The sequence below is a fragment of the Corvus moneduloides genome, chromosome 6 (assembly GCF_009650955.1).
Source record: "Corvus moneduloides isolate bCorMon1 chromosome 6, bCorMon1.pri, whole genome shotgun sequence".
Lineage (NCBI taxonomy): Eukaryota > Metazoa > Chordata > Aves > Passeriformes > Corvidae > Corvus > Corvus moneduloides.
Genome location: NC_045481.1, coordinates 1,885,231 through 1,906,271, shown reverse-complemented (window position 1 = coordinate 1,906,271; position 21,041 = coordinate 1,885,231). Strand labels below are relative to the sequence as shown.

The 21,041-nt window shown below is 42.1% G+C and overlaps 1 protein-coding gene across 1 annotated transcript; it reads right to left on the bottom strand.

Annotated features, from left to right (window-relative positions):
• KLHDC1 (kelch domain containing 1) lies at positions 1 to 20,797 on the bottom strand. Its single transcript, XM_032113344.1, has 13 exons — positions 20,411 to 20,797; positions 17,980 to 18,050; positions 16,232 to 16,349; positions 15,525 to 15,643; positions 13,974 to 14,052; positions 13,053 to 13,136; positions 12,112 to 12,195; positions 7,427 to 7,485; positions 5,429 to 5,541; positions 4,930 to 5,002; positions 1,941 to 2,025; positions 1,333 to 1,385; positions 1 to 973 (listed from the first exon to the last, which is right to left on the bottom strand). Exons 1-13 carry the CDS (start codon positions 20,510 to 20,512, stop codon positions 799 to 801), a joined length of 1,215 nt encoding a protein of 404 aa, XP_031969235.1. The 5' UTR covers positions 20,513 to 20,797; the 3' UTR covers positions 1 to 798.
• Positions 20,798 to 21,041: the final 244 nt, after the last annotated feature.

Here is a 21,041-nt window from a genome sequence, read left to right as displayed (position 1 = left end):
TCTTGATTCAACTCTCTATAAAATTTTAATGACTGTGCTCCTGTTAACTAAATATTTGAAACAGAAAAATAACCAGTACTACATTTGCTTTTTTTTTTTTTTTAAACAATAAATAAGCAACTTGGTTGGTTCTTTTTTTTAAACAAGAATGAAATAGAAACTTTGCACATCCAAAATACAATATACAACTTATTTCCAAAAGGACTTCCTGATGGCAGAAACATTAAAACCAGGTGATGAACGGAAGTTTTCCTATAGAGACCAGGTGATGTTGCTCGTTGCAGCTTTTTCTTCCAAGTTCCACAATTCCCTGATGGATTTTCCTACTTGGAGCATGAGGTGTGGGGCTCCATGGTTGGATTTTGGTCAGAGGCTGGTGGAATCAACATTTGGTGGTGGTGGTGGTGGTGGCAAATTCGTTACCTTTAGGACTGACAAAGAGTGAATGTCCCCAAGACACCAAGCTGAATTTATCTTTTTGGGAAGGCTGATGGGATAAGGCCAAGGAGGATTTTTAGACTTAAACCATATTTTATCCAGCTGAAATGCATCATGTCCCCTTCCAAAAGAACAGGTTGCGTGGGCTGTATGGTCAAGACCACGACAGCAGAGGTGAACAATTATCTAGAAATGAAGTTGTATCAGTTTTCCGTAACGCAGGAAACAAGAGATTCCCATAAAAAGGATTTGCTGTCAAACTTCACTTAAAAACCCAGCTTAACACAGAGCTGTTCTGGAACAGCAGCAAAGTTCACTACCAAACCACTCTGAGGTGTCCCAGTATCTCCCTGCCCTGGTTCATGTGGAGTGGAGCTGGCTTTGTCTCTCAGTCTCAGCTTTCCTCTCCTGCCTGTGGGTCATGGCAGCCCAAAAGGTGATTTTTTTCAGCACTTCCTGCAGAAGTTTGGATGGCAAGCAGGGAATTTGGTTCTCCAAGAGAGCTGCATTCTTCCCAATGCAGTCAAGACACAGCCTGAGGAAGGAAAACAGAAAAAAGGAAAAAAAAAATTCAAGTAAATGGTTTATATTCTAACAAATGACACCTAATAAAAGCTGGTGATGTGCACTAATTACAGGTGTTAATTACAGGTGTTGTGGGTGCACATGCAGGGAATTACACAGCACCAGTGATTAAACTGCTGTGCAGCATCACACACTGAAGGGTTCAAGAATTTCCTGAGGAGGCAATTGGGTATTTTACCCCATTTCTGCAGGAGTACGTGGCTGAAACACCACCTGGGATAGTGGGAGGTGTCCCTGCCCATGGAACAGGATGAGATTTGATGTCCCTCCCAACCCAAACCATTCTGGGATTCTGTAACTCCAACTCACCTGAGCAGGGAGTAAGGTTGAGTCTGAAATATCAACAAATCACTGCAGTGACCCTGAACAACAGAAAAATGACAACCATTAGAATGGCAAACAGCTTCTCTACCTCAGGTACTTTCTAGATTAATGTCACATTTATTACCACGTGCATGACTTACAACTGATTATACCTGACTAACTATTTAGAAGGAATCTGAATTACAAATTCCTTTTTATTCTCTTGGTCCAGAAAGCCTCAGGTGGGGACTCCTCAGTGCAATCAGTGGTGTGTAAATTATAATAATTTTCTCAGCGGTGTGTAATTTATAATGGTTTCAGTTACCAAATTGAGCCAAGGTCTCAATCTGGTTTTGTTTTTTTTTTAAATTAAAATCCTATATAAAAATATATTTATGAATTGATTTGCTCAGAGATATTTTGGACTCCCTGTTCCTGGAAGTGTTCCAGGCAAGGTTGGAAGGGGCTTGGAGCAACCTGGGATAGTGGGAGGTGTCCCTGCCCATGGTGGTGGATTAGATGGACTTTAAGGTCCCTCCCAACTCAAAGCATTCCACGATTTTATATCAATTATAACTATCCCAGTGATGGGATTGATTGTTCAGTTTACTGACCGTGTCCATAAAAAGCAAATCATCTTTGCTGCCACCAAACACCATCACTTCTCCCTCCTGTCCAAGGCAGGCTGTGTGCCACAACCTGGAAATAAAACCAGAAACACAATGAGTGCCCAAGAAACAAGGAGTCGTGTGTTATCAGCAAGACCAAGCCATTATTTCAGAGGTAAAAAATAGTACCTTAAAATATGTCACTTGTTTGTTTAATAATATAAAAGGAGAGAGCAATGTGACTCCCCACCTCATGAGAGTTATTTTCATACAGACCAATGTATTTTGTCATTATTTGACTCTTCTGTACTCTGGGCATATAAACTTTGTCTTACTTATCACCACAGTGGAAAATTTTTAGACAACTCTACAAACCAAGCTTTTGCCAAGCTTTTCCTTTGGCAAGTTTCCACTTTCTTTGATTCAGAAGTACAAATCTCGTGGCTTTCAGACTGGGGGGTTCTCAGTACTGACACAGATCCCCGAGCACTTGGATCTCCAGTTATCCTGTTGCAGTCTCACACTTCCCCAAAAGATTCCTGGGATCACTTTCTGTGAGTCGATGACTTACATCACACCAAGGAAGTTTTATGATACACAATAAAGACCCCACAAAAGCAAAGCCTGACTTTATAATCTTGTTTTCACAAAGCTTCTGCCCTTTCAGCAGCCACCCCTCGTGAGATTTATTTTTCACCATCAGATTTTTCTGCTGGTCTATCACCACTGCTGATCGGCTTTAGAGCTACTGAACCAAAATCAAATGCACCACTGAAGTTTCATGCAAAAATAAACGTTCCCCCTTTCTTTCTCCATTCACATCAGTCCTTAGGAGGTACCTCACCTTTTCCCTTCCTCATACCTGTGGACAGATCTGTCTCTGCCTGATCTGCATTAGGGAAACTCTGGGCTTGGTCACGGAGAACACTGGGAAGCCTTTCCTGCCTTGATTCTGGTGACATCCTAGCTCGCAACCTGAGGCTTTTCCTACTGCCTGAGAGTTTCTGTCCTCCCATGGGCTGCTCTAACTTATCACCTAAACATTCTAACAGAGCACATTATTGAAATCACACAGGGCTCTTCCAGCTACAGCAACAGCATTACATGGGAATGAAAACATTGGGAATCTAGGAGTTAAACAGTTTGTTCTCTATTTAAACCCAGCATGCAAAACGTTGGCTGAAGTACAACTGATGGACAGAAAGAGGAACAGTATTTTCTACCAATTCAGCATCACCCGAGAAGGCAGTTTTTTTAGAAATTACTACAACTGAAGGTTGAAGGAAATTATTCTCTTCAGAATTTAGGGAGGGATTCAGAGCTGCAGAAGCATCAGGAAAAGACACCAATGAAATGTATTACAAAAGAAGAGAAATATATAAAAGAAGTACACATGTATGTATTACTGCCCTGCACTTCAAGTCACAGGAGCAACTGAACTGCCTTAAAGCTTCTCCAGCTGCAGAGACCCTGCAGTAAATACAATTATGGCAAAAGTACTTCACACTTAACAGTTCAATGTACAGACAGGTTTTTTGTATGTCGCCTTTTATCCAGGTTTCCAGGAGCTATTCCAAACCCACCTGGACACATCCCTGTGTCACCTGCTCCAGGTGACCCTGCCTTGGCAGGGGGTTGGACTGGAGGATCTCCAGAGGGCCCTTCCCACCCTAAGATTCTGTGAGTTCCTGAACAAGGTTAATGAGGTTTTGGGGCTTGGTTGAAGGAGGGGAGGTCCTTTACTTCTATAAAGATTGAGGTCAATGAAAGGTGCTCAGCCCTAAAACCCAAATCCCAAAATCCTCAGGTGGTGGAGACCCATGTTTGGAATTGAGGGAGCTCAGAGACTCCTGCCAGGATGTGACCCAAAGGCTCTGCTCCCTCAGGAGCCAGCACAGCCAGGACACAGCTCCACTCCTATCCCACTGTGGGATCTGCCCTGGCGTTGCCTGGGAACCACCCAGGGGGGCTCAGGAGCTCCTGATCCCAGCCCCACTGCAGAGCAGGGCACAGAGGTTACTGAGCTGCTGCTCCTGGGGCTGCTCCCCAGCACATCCCAGCCCTTCCTGAGCCTTTTCCAGTAAAAATCATGTCACACGGAAGGTTTAGGAGATTAAAGAACTGAACACGGACCCCTGGCTGCTACTGATGTGCTGTATTTAAGGACTCCTCAGCCCTTAAATAAAGATCACAAAAAGAAAATATCAGTAATCATAAAAAGAAATCATCAGTTAATCATAAAAAGAAAATATTCGGTGAGGCTGAGATCTGAGTTTATTTGGGCTTGAAAGAGTCTGAAGTGTAAGAAAGCAGAGAAGTTGGTTTAGCTGTGGCTGCTGTATTTAAAAGACAGCCCAGAACGGTATAAAATGGGAAAAAAATGAATGGAGATGAAGATATTTCAGTAACAGACACAAGGCAGGAAGCAGACCAGAACTGGACATTTTTGTATCAGAAAAGAACGACAGAAAATTGTGCTGAGAGTTCCTGGGTGAATGCAGAGAATGAATTCAATGAAAACCTGAATATTTACTATCTAGAGCAAACCAGTGCAACAGCATTGAACTTAGAAACATAGATAATGCTTCAAACACTGTTAACACTCAGTTTTGCTTTTGAACCCTGAAATTTGCATCAACTTTTTCATGGTTCTCTCCTCCCCTGTATCTAAAAATACATCAACATTAATCAGCTTTTATTATTCTCCTTGGTTATTAATTCCACAATTTTTTATGGTTTTGTTTATCTAACAATAATTTGGCTACAGAGCACCAGGTTAGTTGGACACCCAGATCCTTCATCACAAAAACATCTTTTCATGCAAGTAAGCATCAGTGATAACAGAAACACAAATACAAAATGAGGTATGAAGGCAAATAAGATGTTAAAGCAAACTATTCAACCACACTGCATAAAAATACTGTTCAATACTTTAAAAATTGGTTAATTTTTAAACCTAATACAATTTCAGCACACAGGATTTATGTTTCTGTACCTAGGCCTGCTCTTAGGCAGATGGGTGAGCTGTTTCCATCCATTTGTTGCAATGCTGTGGATCCAACCATCACCTACAATGTAAAAACACTCATTAGTGGGGTTTTGGGGACCAAGAATTACCTTTTTTTTTTATCCACACAAACAGCTCTGTGTTCTAAGAGCATGTTTTATTTAGCTAACAGTAACATCATCACTTCATGAAGCTGCATCTTTTCCCTCTTTGTAATTTAGTGTTGTCACAGAACCCTCACTGCACTGAAATCTGGAATTAAAACACACTTAATCTTTCTTTTGGGTAAACTGAGAAAATCCTCCCAGTGGATTTATCTGTAAAATTATTATTATTTTTATTTGTCTTAATATTATTTTTGCTACTTCCAGGTTTTTTCATGAAAACAAGTTGCCTTTTCTACAAAAGGAACTCCTGTAAGACTATCCCACACCCTGTCTGCATGAGTTGAAGTGCACAATGGAATAATAATCTCTACATTACTTACTCAAAGGAACATTATCAGAGCTTAGTCCACCAAAAAGGAAAAGTCTGTCATCCCCTATGGGAGTCAGCGTGTGCCAGGAGCGATCTCTGGGTTTCTCTCCACTGATATTAATCCTGGGTGAAATAAAGAAACAAAAACCCCCAAATTTTCAAATGAAGCTGAAAATCAACTTGGCAGAAAATTTCAGTTTGTCCTAGAACAACTTTGGGTATTTCCCCAGTGAAAAACCAGATTAAATACCCAAATAAACTGCATGTACATGTAGGGAAACAGTTAACTGAGAAAAAATTTCATGAATCCTCAGGGGCCTCTCCACTCCAAGGAAAATGAATTTAAATGACACAAGAACCGTGGCTTTGCCTTTCATCCCAAAGCCACCAGCTCTTCAACCTTCAACTTTGAAATAAATATTAGTAAAGAGGGGATTTCCTAAGTACAAAACAGATGTAGGTTTATTAGAATCTCATATCATCAAAATGCAGATTTGAAATCTGTTCCAGCTGAGCTGCTTTGAAATTGATTTTATTTTAGCTGGGTTTGCTTGAGAATGTGAACAGTAAAGATGCTGATATCCCAAAAAACCAGTTTTGGTTGTTTTTTTAACTCCTCTTTCCTGAGGTAACACCTCACACACACATGTGAGCTCAGCCTGAGCAGTGCAGACACCCATCTGAATTCCCTCTGCACCCAGTGAAGAAATCCAGGTCCTGACAAACCCAACTGGGATTTATTGTCCGTGGCTCCCTCTGGAGCAGCTGCCCCGTGCCCAGAATTGCCTTGGGTGAGGACTGGAGGGATCTCCCTGCTGGGAATTGCTGAGTTTTCCCTCTGGAGGCAAAGGCTGAGGGATCAGAGAGAATTAAACAGGGATTGCGAAGTGCCCTGCTAAATTTGGCACTGAAGTTGAGGCCAAGGTGCAATGTTTGTTTGAATCCAAGTGCCTGCTTTGGAAAAGAAGCTTCTAAAATTGGCCAAGGGGCAGCCTGGGCTTTGATGGTTAAAAAACCCCATAAAACAGATACTGATCAGTGATAAAATTTCAATTTTCATGCATAAGAAATGATCCCACTACCAGAAATAACCTGATATTGAATGACAATTTAGTAGAGCTCAAGGTAAGGAAAGCAACTTCTGGGTAGTGGCAGCTAAAATAAATCTTGCAATCTCCTGCTGGCTGATAATCCTGGGTTAGTGGGTTCATATTATGCAGTTCCTTAAGAAAGCTGTGTAGAGTTGAGTAAGAAAAAAAACTTGGCTGGTTAGGAAATAAAATCTTAATTTACTAATAATTATTTATGGGCTCCTTTTGTGATTAAGAGATGAAATACATAACGAATAAATATGAACACTTTTATCTCCTGTGAGGTGCCAACAGCAGCACACACTGTGAAAACTCTTTTTTCTCCCCAATAGCTTAAATCTTTTTTTTTTTTTAGTCTTAAATCGCTCTTTTCAGTCTCTCAAAGACTCTTTGCAGAGATGCTGCAATAGCTGAACAGAAGATTCCTAAATTTACAGGGATCCAAGTCTATACCAAATCATGGATAAATCTTACAAGCTATTCTTGGATCACAATACAGAAATAACTTGAATTTTGGAAAAATCTTCATTTTTTAGGATTTCCTGGTCTTTTATGGAAGAGGCCCTTTCCCAATTTGTGCTGTGATTAGCTCAGCTACAGACAGTAAACCCAGCATTCAAAAAGCCCTCAAACCTGGAATTCCATATGGATAAATGTACCCAGCCTGAAAACGAGGGTGTTAAATCACTCCACGCTGTGCTTTAAACAGCGTCATCAACGCTTTGGTGCAGAGCAGGAAAAGCTTAGTAACCACCATCAAATTAAATTCAATTGAAATCACAACCTCGCAGCTGTTAAAGCAGTCCCCAAACCCTCATTCTCCTCTTGGAAAAGCTGCAGGAATAGGCTCTGGAACTATTTAACAATATGTTTCCATCTTTTAAATTCAGTTTGAAGTGTTACAGAGGCAAACCTACCTTCCAGACCAAGTCCAAGTGTCTAAATTCAGGCAGTGCAAATCATTCATTCTGGTTTGCTAAAACAAAGAAATAAAATCCCAGTCGGGTTATTTTAAGCAAACAATAAACAAAGCATTTCAGTGAAGCCTTCCTGGGACAGAATATTCCAAGTACCAATATTTTGAAGAAATCTGTACCCATGTGCCTTAATATAAATCTGAATTATGTGGCAGATGAAAAGCTTTTCTCCTCACAAAAACCATGCAACTCTCAGGAAAGTGCCTGTCAGGAATATTTCCAGTCATGCAACAGCACTGTGGGGCCAATTTTAGCTTTTAATAGTGAAGAACTTTGTTATATTTATCAAATTCCTGCAAATGTATTTAACTTCCATCCACAGAACTCCTGGCAGGGAAATGCAGAAGGTGTTTTACTCTCCTATTGTTGCCTCATGTTATTTTTCTTGACATCGTGATCAGAAGTTTGTATCCTCCTGTCTGGCCACTACTTCTTGGAGTATCCTGGTAGTGCTGTACTCAGTATATTCCCATTAAAAGTCCATCATTGTCTGTGCTTTTCCCTCTTTTCCTTTTACAAAGTGATCACCAGCAAGGACAAGGTTTTAGGACCCTTTAGCATTTGCCATAAAATCAAATCAGAAATCCTTCCACTTGCTTATCTGCCTGTGATTTGAGATGGAGGAAGTCTCTGACTGCCTTGGGGGTGGTGAAGGTGATAAAAGGATTTCCTTGCTTGACTGGCAGCTGTGATTCCCCTGGGGACTACAAAAACCATCTGGGAAGTAGGGAAATGCATCTTGCCTTACCTTCCAACTCCTTTTCTCCCTGGGCAGTCCATAGATCTATTAGAAAAAGCCTTTCTCCAGCTTGCAGATCCTCTGAGGCAGAACTAGGCTGAAAGCAGTGGTTTTACCCCTAGGAGGGAGTCTGAGGGACTTCCAGAGCTGTCCAGCAGAGCTCTGGGAAGTCTCTCAGGGATTTTGGGGAACAGCAAGGTTTTCAGGAATGCTACGGCCTCCTCTGCCCAAGTACTGCTAACCCTGCTGTCCTGGGAAGGGAATGGTAACCAGCATTTTGGGATGCCTTTGGAGAGGGCAACAGGATAAAGACAAGCAGATTGTGAGGGTTTGGGGCATTGCCTGAGACATTTAATCCCTCAAGAGGGTGATTAAAAACACCAAAGTGTGGTCCAGCTGACAGCCAGGGGAACAGATCTGTCTTCCATGACAAGTCTATCCAGTTTCCTGCTCCTTCTGGTGGCTTTGAAGGGGATGAGGACCAAAACATCCAAGCAGAAAGCAAAATGCGCTTGGGATCTTCTGCACTCCTGGGGAAAACCCAACATCCTGGCCTCTACAACTGAAAATATTCAATCATATTGGAGTAATTCAATTTGATATGAATGGTATCAGCAAAGAAAGCTGCTGTTATGTTGAAATTTAAGGTTTCAAGAGGATCCTGTTTGAGACATCCTCACTGACTTTCCTTTCCTAGGCATTGGGTAGAAGATGGAGAAGTTCTCAGTTTCATGGTGCCTGGGAAATCAATGTATTAAATTCTTTACATTCTCATGATTCAACAGCTGGACAGATGCATAATTACAGCAACCTAACTTTGAATTCAAAACACCACCAGCTGGACAAGATTCAGGCCTTTAACATGGCTTTAACAAATAAAAGCACCTTTCCACCCAACCCTTCTTTGGGAAGCTGGAAAGAACACAAGTTTATGGGACCATCACTTGCCACACAGTTCTCCTGCATTTCTGTTTCCTGCTGTATTTAATCATTCTGCTGCCAATCCTAAAATGATTCTCAATTGGCTTAAGAGCACCAAGCCTCCTAAGAGGGTTTGCATTTCCCTTTGAGCTACGAGGGCTCCTGAGACATCCTGCTTATCTCGGGCAAGTTCATTTCTCTGCAGCCCAGTGCACGTTAAGCAGGACCTGCTTTGTCTCAGGATGAGCACGATGAAAGGCTTTAAGGGTGACATTATTCACTGCTGGGACAGGGAATTCTGCAGCTCTCCCTCCTGCATTTACAATCAAACAGCTATTCCAGCTCCAAGCTTTGTCAAGAGAAGGATTGCAGCTCCAGGAATCTTCTGAGCTTTGCTGACAGGAGGGGTAACACAAAATATAAACATGCTTACATTAAGGCACCAGATGTGTGAAGAGCTGCTGCAAAGACTTTGGTTTATTACTTCATTCTCAACATGAAAATTTTCCACTTAAATCAAACATAAGACTTGCATCAACTTCTGGACTAGCTCTCCTTCCTTCCCACTTTCTCCCATTCCTGTTTTGCCAGGGGCTTACCTGAAGGAACTGAGTCCACATAACACTTCTGAGCCTGTTTTCAAATGATTCCTGGTACAACTGATTCTCATCATCACCATCATCATCATCTTCTTTTACCAGTTCTAGCTCCAAGTTTGGAAAAAGGTGCCCTTTCCTCCCAGAAAGATGAATAGGAGAAGCCTCATGACACTTCCTGGCCCTTTCTGGTTCCTTGCAGAGCCTTTTCCCTGGGAAGATTTGTATTATGGTGAACTAGAAGGAGAAGGAGGAGCAGAGCAACCCCGTATTTGCTCCTTAATTTCTGGAGAAAAGCAAAACTTCATCCTTTGGGGAGGAATTACTGCTGGCGTCAGGAAATTTAAGTTTTTTTCTGCTGTCTTTAGCTTTCTCGTTTCATGACTCTCATTAATTCCTCAAGCCCCACTGAATGTTCCCTCACCTTTTTATGTTTCCTTCCATTTATTTCTAGGATAGAAAATGGATCAATAATAATCACCAAGGTGAAAATTACACTCGCTGCTCTCCTACAGAATTAAATACAGCTTTCCACAATTTCACTCTTCTCTGACACACTTTCCCAAGTGGTTTCACTGAAATTTGGCAAGTTTTTAAGGAAGCTGAAGAGAAAAACCTTTTCAGATTAGAGCCTTCTGAATCCTGTAGTGTCAAACAGAGTTAAACAGAAGCCTGAGGGCAAATCCTCTGAGGGCAGATCTAATCATGCAGCAGCACAGTGGAGGAATGACAGGTGAGCTCCAGCTAAATTGTAATTTCACTTGCAGAGGCTGCATGAAACCCCAGCTTGAGTTACAGAGCAGTTCAAGAGTGCAGCAACCCTGAGGTGAGCACAGAGCCCTCACTGACAAATCCCTGAGGGAAGGAGGCTTTGGAAGTGTTCAGGAATAACTGGCAGGGCAGGAGGGCCTGGGCTGCACCTTTGCATCTTCTCAGCTGGGTTCTTTCCCCTCTCAGCTCCCTGAGTGGGGAGCAGGACTTGGCTGTGGTCAGCAAGGGTTCAGTTACGAGCACAGAGAACAGAGCAAGTGCAGGGCAGAGGCACAGGGCTCACTTAGAGCATGGATAACCCTGATTTTTCAACCTCTTCTCCAATCTCTTTATTTCCATCAGTTATTTGCAAACCCAGTTTGTCCAGACCTACAGCTCTGGAAGGTGCTGAGTGCAGCTCTCTCAGGCTTGAGCAACAATTCCAGAGATCAAAGGTCACATAATGGCAAGAACAAACAGGATCAATTTTCATTACTTTCTTTTCTGTTTGCTCTGGAAAGGCACTTAAATAAAAACCTCCTGCAGTTGTGGGAAGCCATTGAGACTGGAAAGTGGCTGGACATGGTGTGGTCACTCTGCCCCTGTTTGGTGGCTGGGGCTGGTTTCTGTTTGAGCAGCAAGAGTGGAAGCACTGCAGGTTTGCCAAAGCAATGTCACAGCAGGAAAAACAGGGAATGGGCAACAAAGTGCAGTTTTACACTGCTGTTTGCCAGGACGTGGGAATACAGGGCGTGAGGCTGTGGCAGCTTTCCAAGGTGGAGTTGGCACACGTTCACCGTGGGGCATTCCCAAACTAATTCCTTCTCTTGTCTAGAACAGAACTACAGGAACTCAGCACTGGGGGCTTTCAGAAGCTTCTTCACTGTCACTTTCTGGAGTAGAGATAGAAAACATCCAGGCTCATCCTCTAGCTGAGTAGGATTAAAGGCTCTAAAATCAGCTGTAGTGAAAAGAGCTAAAGACTTAAATTAAAAATAAAATACAAGAGTGCACAGTAACTTAAACTGGGAGGGTTTTAACTTGCCTTACAGAATCTCTTCTTATATTAATGCTTCAGCAGAGAAGAACTGAGTAGAAAATCTCCTTTAATTAGCACTGGAGAATTTCCAAGTGTTGCCGAGAGGTTTGAGTATCTCCTTGCTTACCAGGGGTGGCTTCATGTTTTTTAGGTACAGATAATCAGGGGGGTGATGCCTATGGCTTTTTTAAAAGAGTCAGGAAGAGTTAAAATCACACAGCCACAATCCAGGCCTAAATTAAATATGCACAGATTGCATCCTTTTGTCTATTACCTCTTCCAGACATCTGTATTTCAGTCACTTATGTGCAAAAAAGGGCAAAATTAAATTATAAAGCCAACTCGAATCTGTTATTTACCATGTAGTCATCTATGTTTTACCTTTTTTTGGGACAATCATTAACATTACAGACAGATATACTCTTCTTTTTGTAGAGGGTGATGACAAGCAGCATCCTGGATTCAAAGCCCTGAACATCCAGGTTAGGCCAAAGACATTTGGGATTTTTTTCCTACTACAAAATGAAAAAGAAATAACTGCCAGGAAAATAATATGACTGCCAAGAAAATATTTAATTACCAGCACTCGTCCTCCAAAGATGTAACCTTTATTTCCCAGCACAGCACATGTATGAGCTGCTCGAGGCTGAGGTGGATCTCCACCCTGAAAGAACCAAAATAACCCTTCAGAACATCAGCAAATCTCCTGGACAGTTGTATTTTCTGATGTACAAATCATCAGGAACTGCCACTAAAACCTCTGGAAATCACATCTTAAAATTTGATGTTATATCCACATGTCAAGAAGTCCTCCCAGTGTAAATCAGAACTGAAGGTGGCAAAACTGGCTTTTACTTTGCAATGGTAATTTTAGTTTTTGCATTTGGTTTTATAGGAATTTTAGAACATCTTGTAAAGACCATAAAATACTGTCAGACACTCTTTAAAATATACAATTTCTACTGAGTTCCTACATAAACTCACCTGGATTTTAGGAACTTTATAGAATATTTTCATCTCCTCTTATCTGTGACAGGTTATCCATGTTAATTGTACACGGATACAGTTTTCCAAATGCATGGGGCCCCTCTGCTCTGGAGCCAGGCTGGGAGAGCTGGGGGTGTTCACCTGGAGAGGAGAAGGCTCCAGGGAGAGCTCAGAGCCCCTTGCAGGGCCTAAAGGGGCTCCAGGAGAGCTGGAGAGGGACTGGGGACAAGGGGTGGAGGGACAGGACACAGGGAATGGCTTCCCACTGCCAGAGGGCAGGGATGGATGGGATATTGGGAATTGCTGGCTGTGAGGGTGGGGAAACCCTGGAATAGAATTCCCAGAGAAGCTGTGGCTGCCCCTGGATCCCTGGAAGTGTCCAAGGCCAGGCTGGAAGGGGCTTGGAGCACCCTGGGATAGTGGAAGGTGTCCCTTCAAATTACTTTTGCCAGCATCAATGTCTAGAGCACAGTAATTATTCAAAACTCAGTAAAATCACAATTATGTCAAGAGATGAGACTAAAAACCACTCACTCGAATTGTTGGTTGAGACCATGTCTGTGTGGTTGTATCAAAAACATGAACATCATTGTGCCATCCCCAGAATATCTGTCCTTCCTAAAAAAAGAAGAAATTAAAAAAAAATATTTTATTTAAAAATCTTTCTGCTTATTGAAGGATACAAACCTAGAAGGGATCTGTTAAAACAGAGAATAAACTAAAGTAGTTTTAATTTCATTAGAAGATGTGGTGATATTTTTAATAATGCTGCAGCAGCTTAGACTCAGTTGAAGGTCAGCAGTGCTCAGGGATGTTCAGGCTGGTGACATCTGAAAATTGGCTTTGGGCCCCAACATCAGACACTGCAGCAGACAAATTTCACCTTCTCAATTTTATTGTAACACACTGAGAAATAAATAGATTGTAAAAATACTAATTCCTGTGTGTCAACCTTTACCATTTGATATCAGGAGCTTCCGATCAGTCATCTTTGTATTAATTAGATGAAATTACTGTAGGAAAGTTGATAATCCAGGTGCCTTTCTGGAGAACAAATTCAATAAATTAACTAAGAGTATTTGTCAGTTAGACTTGGGAAGCTACAAATTCCCTGGTGTTACTTCAAAGAAATAAATCACATAATCTTCAGGGAGTTCAAACTTTAAATTATACTTTCAGATTGAAAACCTGCCTTTTTCCTGCTTTGACAGCATTTAATTCATTGCACTCCAAGCCCAGCACTGGGAACCTGGAATATGTGGAACAACCACCACTCCCAACGTGCAATACCTGGAATTTCAAATCTTAAAAGATTCCCAATTTGCATTTCTGCTGATGCTACAAATAAAAGAAAAACCAGACAAATTTTCATACTCATCAAGGATGATGAACAGGATCTTTTTTTTCTCTCAATCTGAAAGGACAAATCAGTGGCAATGGGGACAAATCTCTTACCCAAAATGCATCGTGGACGTCGAAACAATCACTGAGCTCATTGTGCTTCCTGCAGCCATAACCCCCAAAATAGATTAGCCTGAAACAACAACAAAACCAGTTCACTGAGCTGCTCTGTAAACAAGATTAAGATGACTAAGCTGTAATAATTAATATTTTGGGTTACTACTGCACTAGCAATAATATAAACAATGAAAACATTTTGTGTTGTACCTGATGATGCAAACCCTGATGAGGTGAAGGTCACAGCTACACCCTCAACAAACCTGACTGAAACTCACACAAGGAAATAATTCAAGACAGACACCTCAAAGTCTCTGTTCCTCTCTCCAAAGTTTATTTGAAGTGCTGTTTTCAGGCAAAAATGGGAAATAACACCCAGGACAGTGAAATGCCTCCTTCTGCTCCAAGTCCTGCCCTTCTCCAGTGAAATTCCTGTGTTCCTGCTGTATTTTCTTGCCAAAGGTTGTACACAGATGTTCCCAATGTTTGTCCCACAGATGCCTGGGACATAAAAAAATCTTTTTTTTTTTTGTCTTAAAATGAGATTTTTCAACCAAGCACTACTGAAATCTCCCATGGCAAGGATCCTCACACACTTCCCAGGCCAATATTCCACCCAGGAAAGGGCCATCCGTAAGTAATCCATTTTAAATGGAAAGGTTCCACTCTATCATCTAAAAGAGGTGATTTTCTCAGCATGCAGATGACCCAATACTCTGAATAAATGCATTTGGTTTTGAATGATCTCGTGTTAACAGCTGGGGAGTTGTTCAAATATCTGTATTTTCCTATCTCTTGCAGTTATGTGAGAATTACAAAACCAAGATACAGCACCCAGGGGAACTGCACAGCTTCTGCAAAACCTCTTTAGATGTGGAGTCCAGAAAGAGATAAATCATTTCCATTTGATAATGTTCACTATATATCATATTCTGACTTGTTTGTAAGAGCTTTAATAACAAGTCACTGACATGGCACCTTCTTGTGATCACTTATGCCTCATTATCCAACATTTTCCATAATAAACACAAAACCTGGAGTATTTCTGTTTAGGCGAACTCTGTTTATTTTCTAAACACGCTCAGTCACTTTTGCACCACAAATGTCCAGGCTGACTCAGTTCTTGCAAGACAAAGAAAATCACTGAAATGCCTTTGGAACTGTCAGCTGTTAAAATCCTTGAAAAGATACTAAATGTATTTATTGCAGGTAATAATTTAATGCTTAAAATAATGAATAGAACAGAGAAAGTGATTTTTATACTGATTTTTAATGTGTTAAAACCATGAAATAGTGCATAGTGACTTTCTAAAGTCTCAAAGCATTCCACAAACTTTCCCTAAATATTCCAACCCTCTCCTGAAGTGGGGTTTTATTTACGATTAATTCAGCTCACATGTGAGGAAATTCTGGTACAAAGCTGTTAGAAAATCCTACAGCAAGTCAAGCTAAAAATTAGAGTTTCCTGCATCCCAAACCTCTGTTCACTTCACTTTTTAACACTTTCTCTCTGCAATTAACACATGTTAAATATTTTTCACATGTTACCTGTTCTTGTACACCCAGCAGGAAAGTTTGTCACGTGGTGTGGGAGGTTGACCTTTAAAATTTGTGATTTTTTTCCACCTGTAGGTTCCAGTTTTTGTTCTCAAATTGACGTAATACAGCTTGAAAGGAAAAAAAAAATTACAATGTTTTCAGTATAAAGCACAAATCACCACCAGAAAAAACAACCCACCACCCCCAGAAGTCAGGAAATAAAAGAGGAACTGGCAGTGAGCTTACAATGGCAAACACACCACAAAAACGAAGTTAAAGGGGGAGAATTGGCAGCAAGTTTGATGAGAGGCTCCATTTCACTGATTTTCTAGTCAGGAATGAACTCTGACTTCATTTATATTAAATGATAAAACAACTGATTTCAGCTACTTTGTTAATTCAGTTTTCAGTTACAAGGAAAAGTGGTAGCTCTATTTTAACCTTAATTATTACCTGATTATTTAAGGCAGTGAATTGCTATCAAAGAATAAAAATAAAAGTTATATTCAGAGATTAATCTCAATTAAAGTTGTCAAAATATTTTTTTTAAAAACTAATTGGGAAAGCACTGGCATAAATACAGAAAGTTTTAGAAAAATAAAGCTTTTCCTCAAATTTCTCTTTAATTCAAATACAAATATATCAGATAAACAACAAGGTCAGTATTAGTACTTATTAAAATCAAATGTTATGGAAAAAAAAAAAGACTACAATACCCGATTACTGTATCCTTTATCATCAAATCCCCCAAAAATGTACAGCTTCCCATTGATGCTCGCCCCACAGCTCCCTGACATGGAGGTGGGTAACTCCCCTTCCATCAGGTGCATTGTCCTGCAATTTAAAAAATACATTAAGCCCCTTCAAATCTGCCAAAATGTAACAATCCCAAATAGATTTATTCAGAATTTTTAGACTTAAAGGGTGAAAATACAGTTTGGGCCATAACTAGGATTAGGAACTACAGCTGAAGTTGGGCTCCTGTGGTGGAAGAGAATTTCCAGGTGCATATTGTGTGTTTATAAAACATTTTGATTTTCTGAAGGTGAAATTTAAATTAGAAGAGCTTTAGTAGAGCTGACACATTAATTATTCAAAGTCTGGAAATACTATTAACTCCAAGAATTCCTGAAATGAGAATCTGGCATTGCTGTGATTCAGCAATGGAAAACTGAGGCTCCTGCTCCCTCATTCCTGCTGTGCCCTGCACTCAGCTACACGTGTACAGCTGTCTGTGCTGAGAAGAAGCAGATCCTGGTTAAATATAACCCTGAAAAAAAAGTTATATTTAACCCAGATCACTTTCCTGATCCCAGTTCCCTGTGAGCACAAACTGCTGGACTGGGACATCAGAGAAAACCAAGGGAGGGTCAGGGGGTTTTGGGCAACCCTGTCCCACAGGAAAGAGACAGCAAAGCATGGTCTGTGTGTGGAAAGAATTGGGGGAAAAAAAGAGAAAAGGGGGGGGAAAGGGGGGAAAAGTGGGGGGGACATAGGGGAAAGAAAAGGAGAGAAAGGGGGCAGGAGAAGGGGGGGAGAAGGGGGGAAGGGGGAGGGAGAAAGGAAAGTGGGTAAAAGGAGAGGGAAAGAAGGGAAAGGGGGGAAGAAAGAAAGAAGTGGGGGAAGGAAGAAAGAAAAAGGGGGAAGAAAGAAAGAAAAAGGGGGAAGGAAGAAAGAAAAAGGGGGAAGGAAGAAAGAAAAAGGGGGAAGGAAGAAAGAAAAAGGGGAAGGAAGAAAGAAAAAGGGGGAAGGAAGAAAGAAAAAGGGGGAAGGAAGAAAGAAAAAGGGGGAAGGAAGAAAGAAAAAGGGGGAAGGAAGAAAGAAAAAGGGGGAAGGAAGAAAGAAAAAGGGGGAAGGAAGAAAGAAAAAGGGGGAAGGAAGAAAGAAAAAGGGGGAAGGAAGAAAGAAAAAGGGGGAAGGAAGAAAGAAAAAGGGGGAAGGAAGAAAGAAAAAGGGGGAAGGAAGAAGAAAACAAAAAGGGAGGGAAGAAGAAAACAAAAAGGGGGCAAGGAAAGAAAAAAGGGAGGAAAAAAGAAAGCAGAGGGAAAGAGAAAAAGGGGAAGTTCTGAGTTATTTTTGAGTTGCAATGTATATGGAATTAATACCAAAAATAATACATAATTGTAACCAGATCAAGAGCCCGAGTTCCCAGTGTTTAACTGTTCTAACCTAAAAGTTAATGCATGAAAAACTAAGGCAAAATAAACTGCCAAGTAAATGCACCTGTGCTAACAGAGCCTTGAGCCAACCATTTCCAACGTTCCCTTGAACACAATAATTAGACTTCAGCAATGAATGTGTTTCCTGGAGTTAATTTGCCAGCACAGCTCTGTCCTTCAGTGTTTACATTAAACACCTGCTATTTAAGGTGAGCAAAGTCACTGAAGCCTTTTCGCTGCAGATCAGTGACACCTCTGCAAAAATCAGCTTTAGGTAATAATTAAATATAAATGGTGCCACTTGCCATAGCCCACTGTCCATGTCATAGATCCAGAGCTCATCGCTGGGCAGATAAACTTCATTTTCTTCAATTGACTGAAAGAGGAACGTGCAAATGTTAAATCAGTTCTGCTTTCCACACCATACATCTGAACACGAAATGCCAAGCCATGTTACTTAGCAACACTGAATAATCTTAAGGAAATCAGCTACCAGAGCAGAAGTCACACCCCAGTGTTACTGCTCTGAGCATAAAACTAATTTATTTTTAAAATAAACAACTGCATTCCTCCTCGGGACCGCTCAGTAAAGGCACAGATTGACCAACTTAACATTTTGCCAAAAAAAAAAAAAAAAAAAAAAAAGATGTGCAACAACATCAACCAGATTTGAAGCTGCTGAATTAAAACTCGTTTTAGATACTTTTGATCAGGAGCCATTTCCATTGGCATAGTGGAAAAATGTAGAATAAAAAAACAGAATATAAAAAGTGGACTGAAAACACAAAAAGTTTCTTGCAGCAGCTGAAGGGAGGAACTTGAAAGACCAAAATGTCAAATATACAGGAGAAAATTAATTCCTCTGCGGAAAAAAGATTTATGAAGACTCACGAACAAGAGGTCATTAAGAAAGAAAAATAATTTGGGAAATAATGATGAGGAAAAACAACAAACAGGACAAGGAAGCCCAAAAAAATGCAATACTCATGCTGAGTAACAACTACAGCATTAATTATTGCCTTGGCACTCAAAAGAAATTAAAGCCTGGCAGTGAGTAAGCAGCCAGAGTCAGTAAAGAAATAAAAATAGGATCAAAATTAAACAAATGTGAAGAAGTTAAATACAAAACTGAAATGTAGTTAGTGACAATTCAGTTACTAATATTGATTGCCTGCCTTCAACTGATGTTTTATCACGACTTTCTCACTCTGCCAGGTGCCAAGCAGGGAGGTACATCCTATTTTTGGTACATTTATTCTGCCAGGTACCTCTGCTCTGGTGTTAAACACTCCTGGCAGCTTCTGCAACATGCAGAAGTTGACTCAATTTAATCTGGATATGTCAGAGGTCGAGAATTTGCTCCAGAAGCAGCCCTGAGCAAATACACCGATGCCAAAAATAAAGTTTGCTGGGCCGGAGTCACCAGCAACACGTGAAAAATGATTTATCTGAGTAAAGGGCTGCTTAAAGAGCAACAATTTTCATAATATTCCCAACAGATAAATACACAAAACTACTCAGAACATTTGCAAAGTTTATCTGCTAAACTTAATACACATTTTCTGTTTTAAATCTCCCATGAACGCACAATTTTTTATTAAAAACCCCTTGAAAACATAGTGCTCGTTAGTTCAACCTCAGCTTTAAAGACCAGAGCACAGAAAACTATTAAAGATTACCAGTGATTTGGGGGATATTTAGTTATACAGAGTATTATGGAGTTTAAATCCAGGAGTCTCCAACTAGAGTTCTTTGGTCGAGTATGGAAGGACAAGCTTTGAACATTTTAAAGTTACCTTAGCCAACGAAAAATATAGATAGGATAGACTATGAAACATGTTTACAGAAATAAGAGTTTCCACCTGATAAAGACCAGGAATTACACCAAGCACAGATATTTTCAGTTTTATGGCAAATGTGCACAGACAGATAAGATGAACAGATAAATGTAAACAGAAAAATAACAGATAAAACTAAGTGGATGTATTTAAGGTAGTATCATTTTTAGCTTTCTTCTGGGTTGAATTCATAGAGCTAAAAGACACGAGGATTTACTTATGACAGAATCAGAAGTGTTCTTTCAATGAAAAAAAAAAAAGTGGGTTTTAGCCTGCCACCAGCTTGTTTTCGAGGTGACAGCAGTGCTTTCTACAGGAGGAAAACACAGTGTACGCACCACACAGCTACTAATAAATAAAAAAACGCGAGGACTCGGCAACAAGAACATGAATTACATCCTGGAAAAACTGAGCCACAAATGACAGCCGTTAAGGCTTGAAGGGAGACGCGCTCTGCGCAGAGGAACGAAAGGCACGTTGGAAGGGGACGGGAGCGAACCGGCTCCACCAGCCCGCCCCACACGTGCTCCGTGACGGAGGCGGCTGCAAACGGGGCAGGAGGAGGGCGCTGATCGCGGACTCCCCGCGCAGGGAAGGGGCCGCGGGACGAGGCGCTCGGAGCGGCCCCCGCCCGTCCCCTCAGGGCCGTCCCCGCCGTCCCCTCAGCGCCGTCCCCGCCGTCCCCTCAGCGCCGCCATCCCCTCAGCGCCTCCCGCCGCCATTCGAACGGCGCGCGGCCGCCGCAGCCAATCAGCGCCCGCGCCGCAGCCCCGGGCGCCCGCCGAGGGCTGAGGGGCGGCGGGGGTCTCCCCTGCCCCGCCCGGGGCTCCGCTCCCCGCGCCCGGAGCTCCCTGCCGGCGCTCGCTCCCGGCTCCCGTGCAGTCCTCGCCCGCCTTACCACGTATCCTCCCCACACGTAGAGAAAGTTCCCATCCACCACGGCACAGTGGCCGCTGCGCTCCTCGGCCACGCAGAACTGATCCGCGGGGTCCGCCGCCATCTTGGGGGGGGGAGGAAGAGGAGGAGGAGGGAGGAGGAGGAGGAAGCGGCTCGGCTGCCTCAGGGCTCGCGTCCCGCCACCGCCTCCTCCGGGTGAAGCTGCGGCTCCGCCGCCGGTCGCTCTCCTGGGGCGGACGGGAAGCGAGGAGGGTCCAAAGTGTGGGGCGGCAGCCGGTGCGGGTCAGGGTGGGAGCGGACGGAGAGTACTGCGCTGCCCCCGGTGCTGGGCAGCAGTGCCGGGCTGAGGTGTGAGGCGGAATAAACCGTGCGGGAGGATGTGAATAATGCGGGAGGATGTGAATAATGTGCGCGAGAGGAGGAAAGAAGCACCGAGAATAGGAGAGCTAAGCACAGACCACAGGGCAAGAAGGGAAGGAGGAGCTGGGTCCCAAAGTGGGACGGGGTTTAAGACTTTGGGCAAGGGAGTGATGGACAAGGGGGAATGGCTTCAAACTGACATAGGGCCGGTTTAAATGGGATATTGGGAAGGAATTCCTGACTGTGAGGCCCTGGCAAAGGCTGCCCAGAGA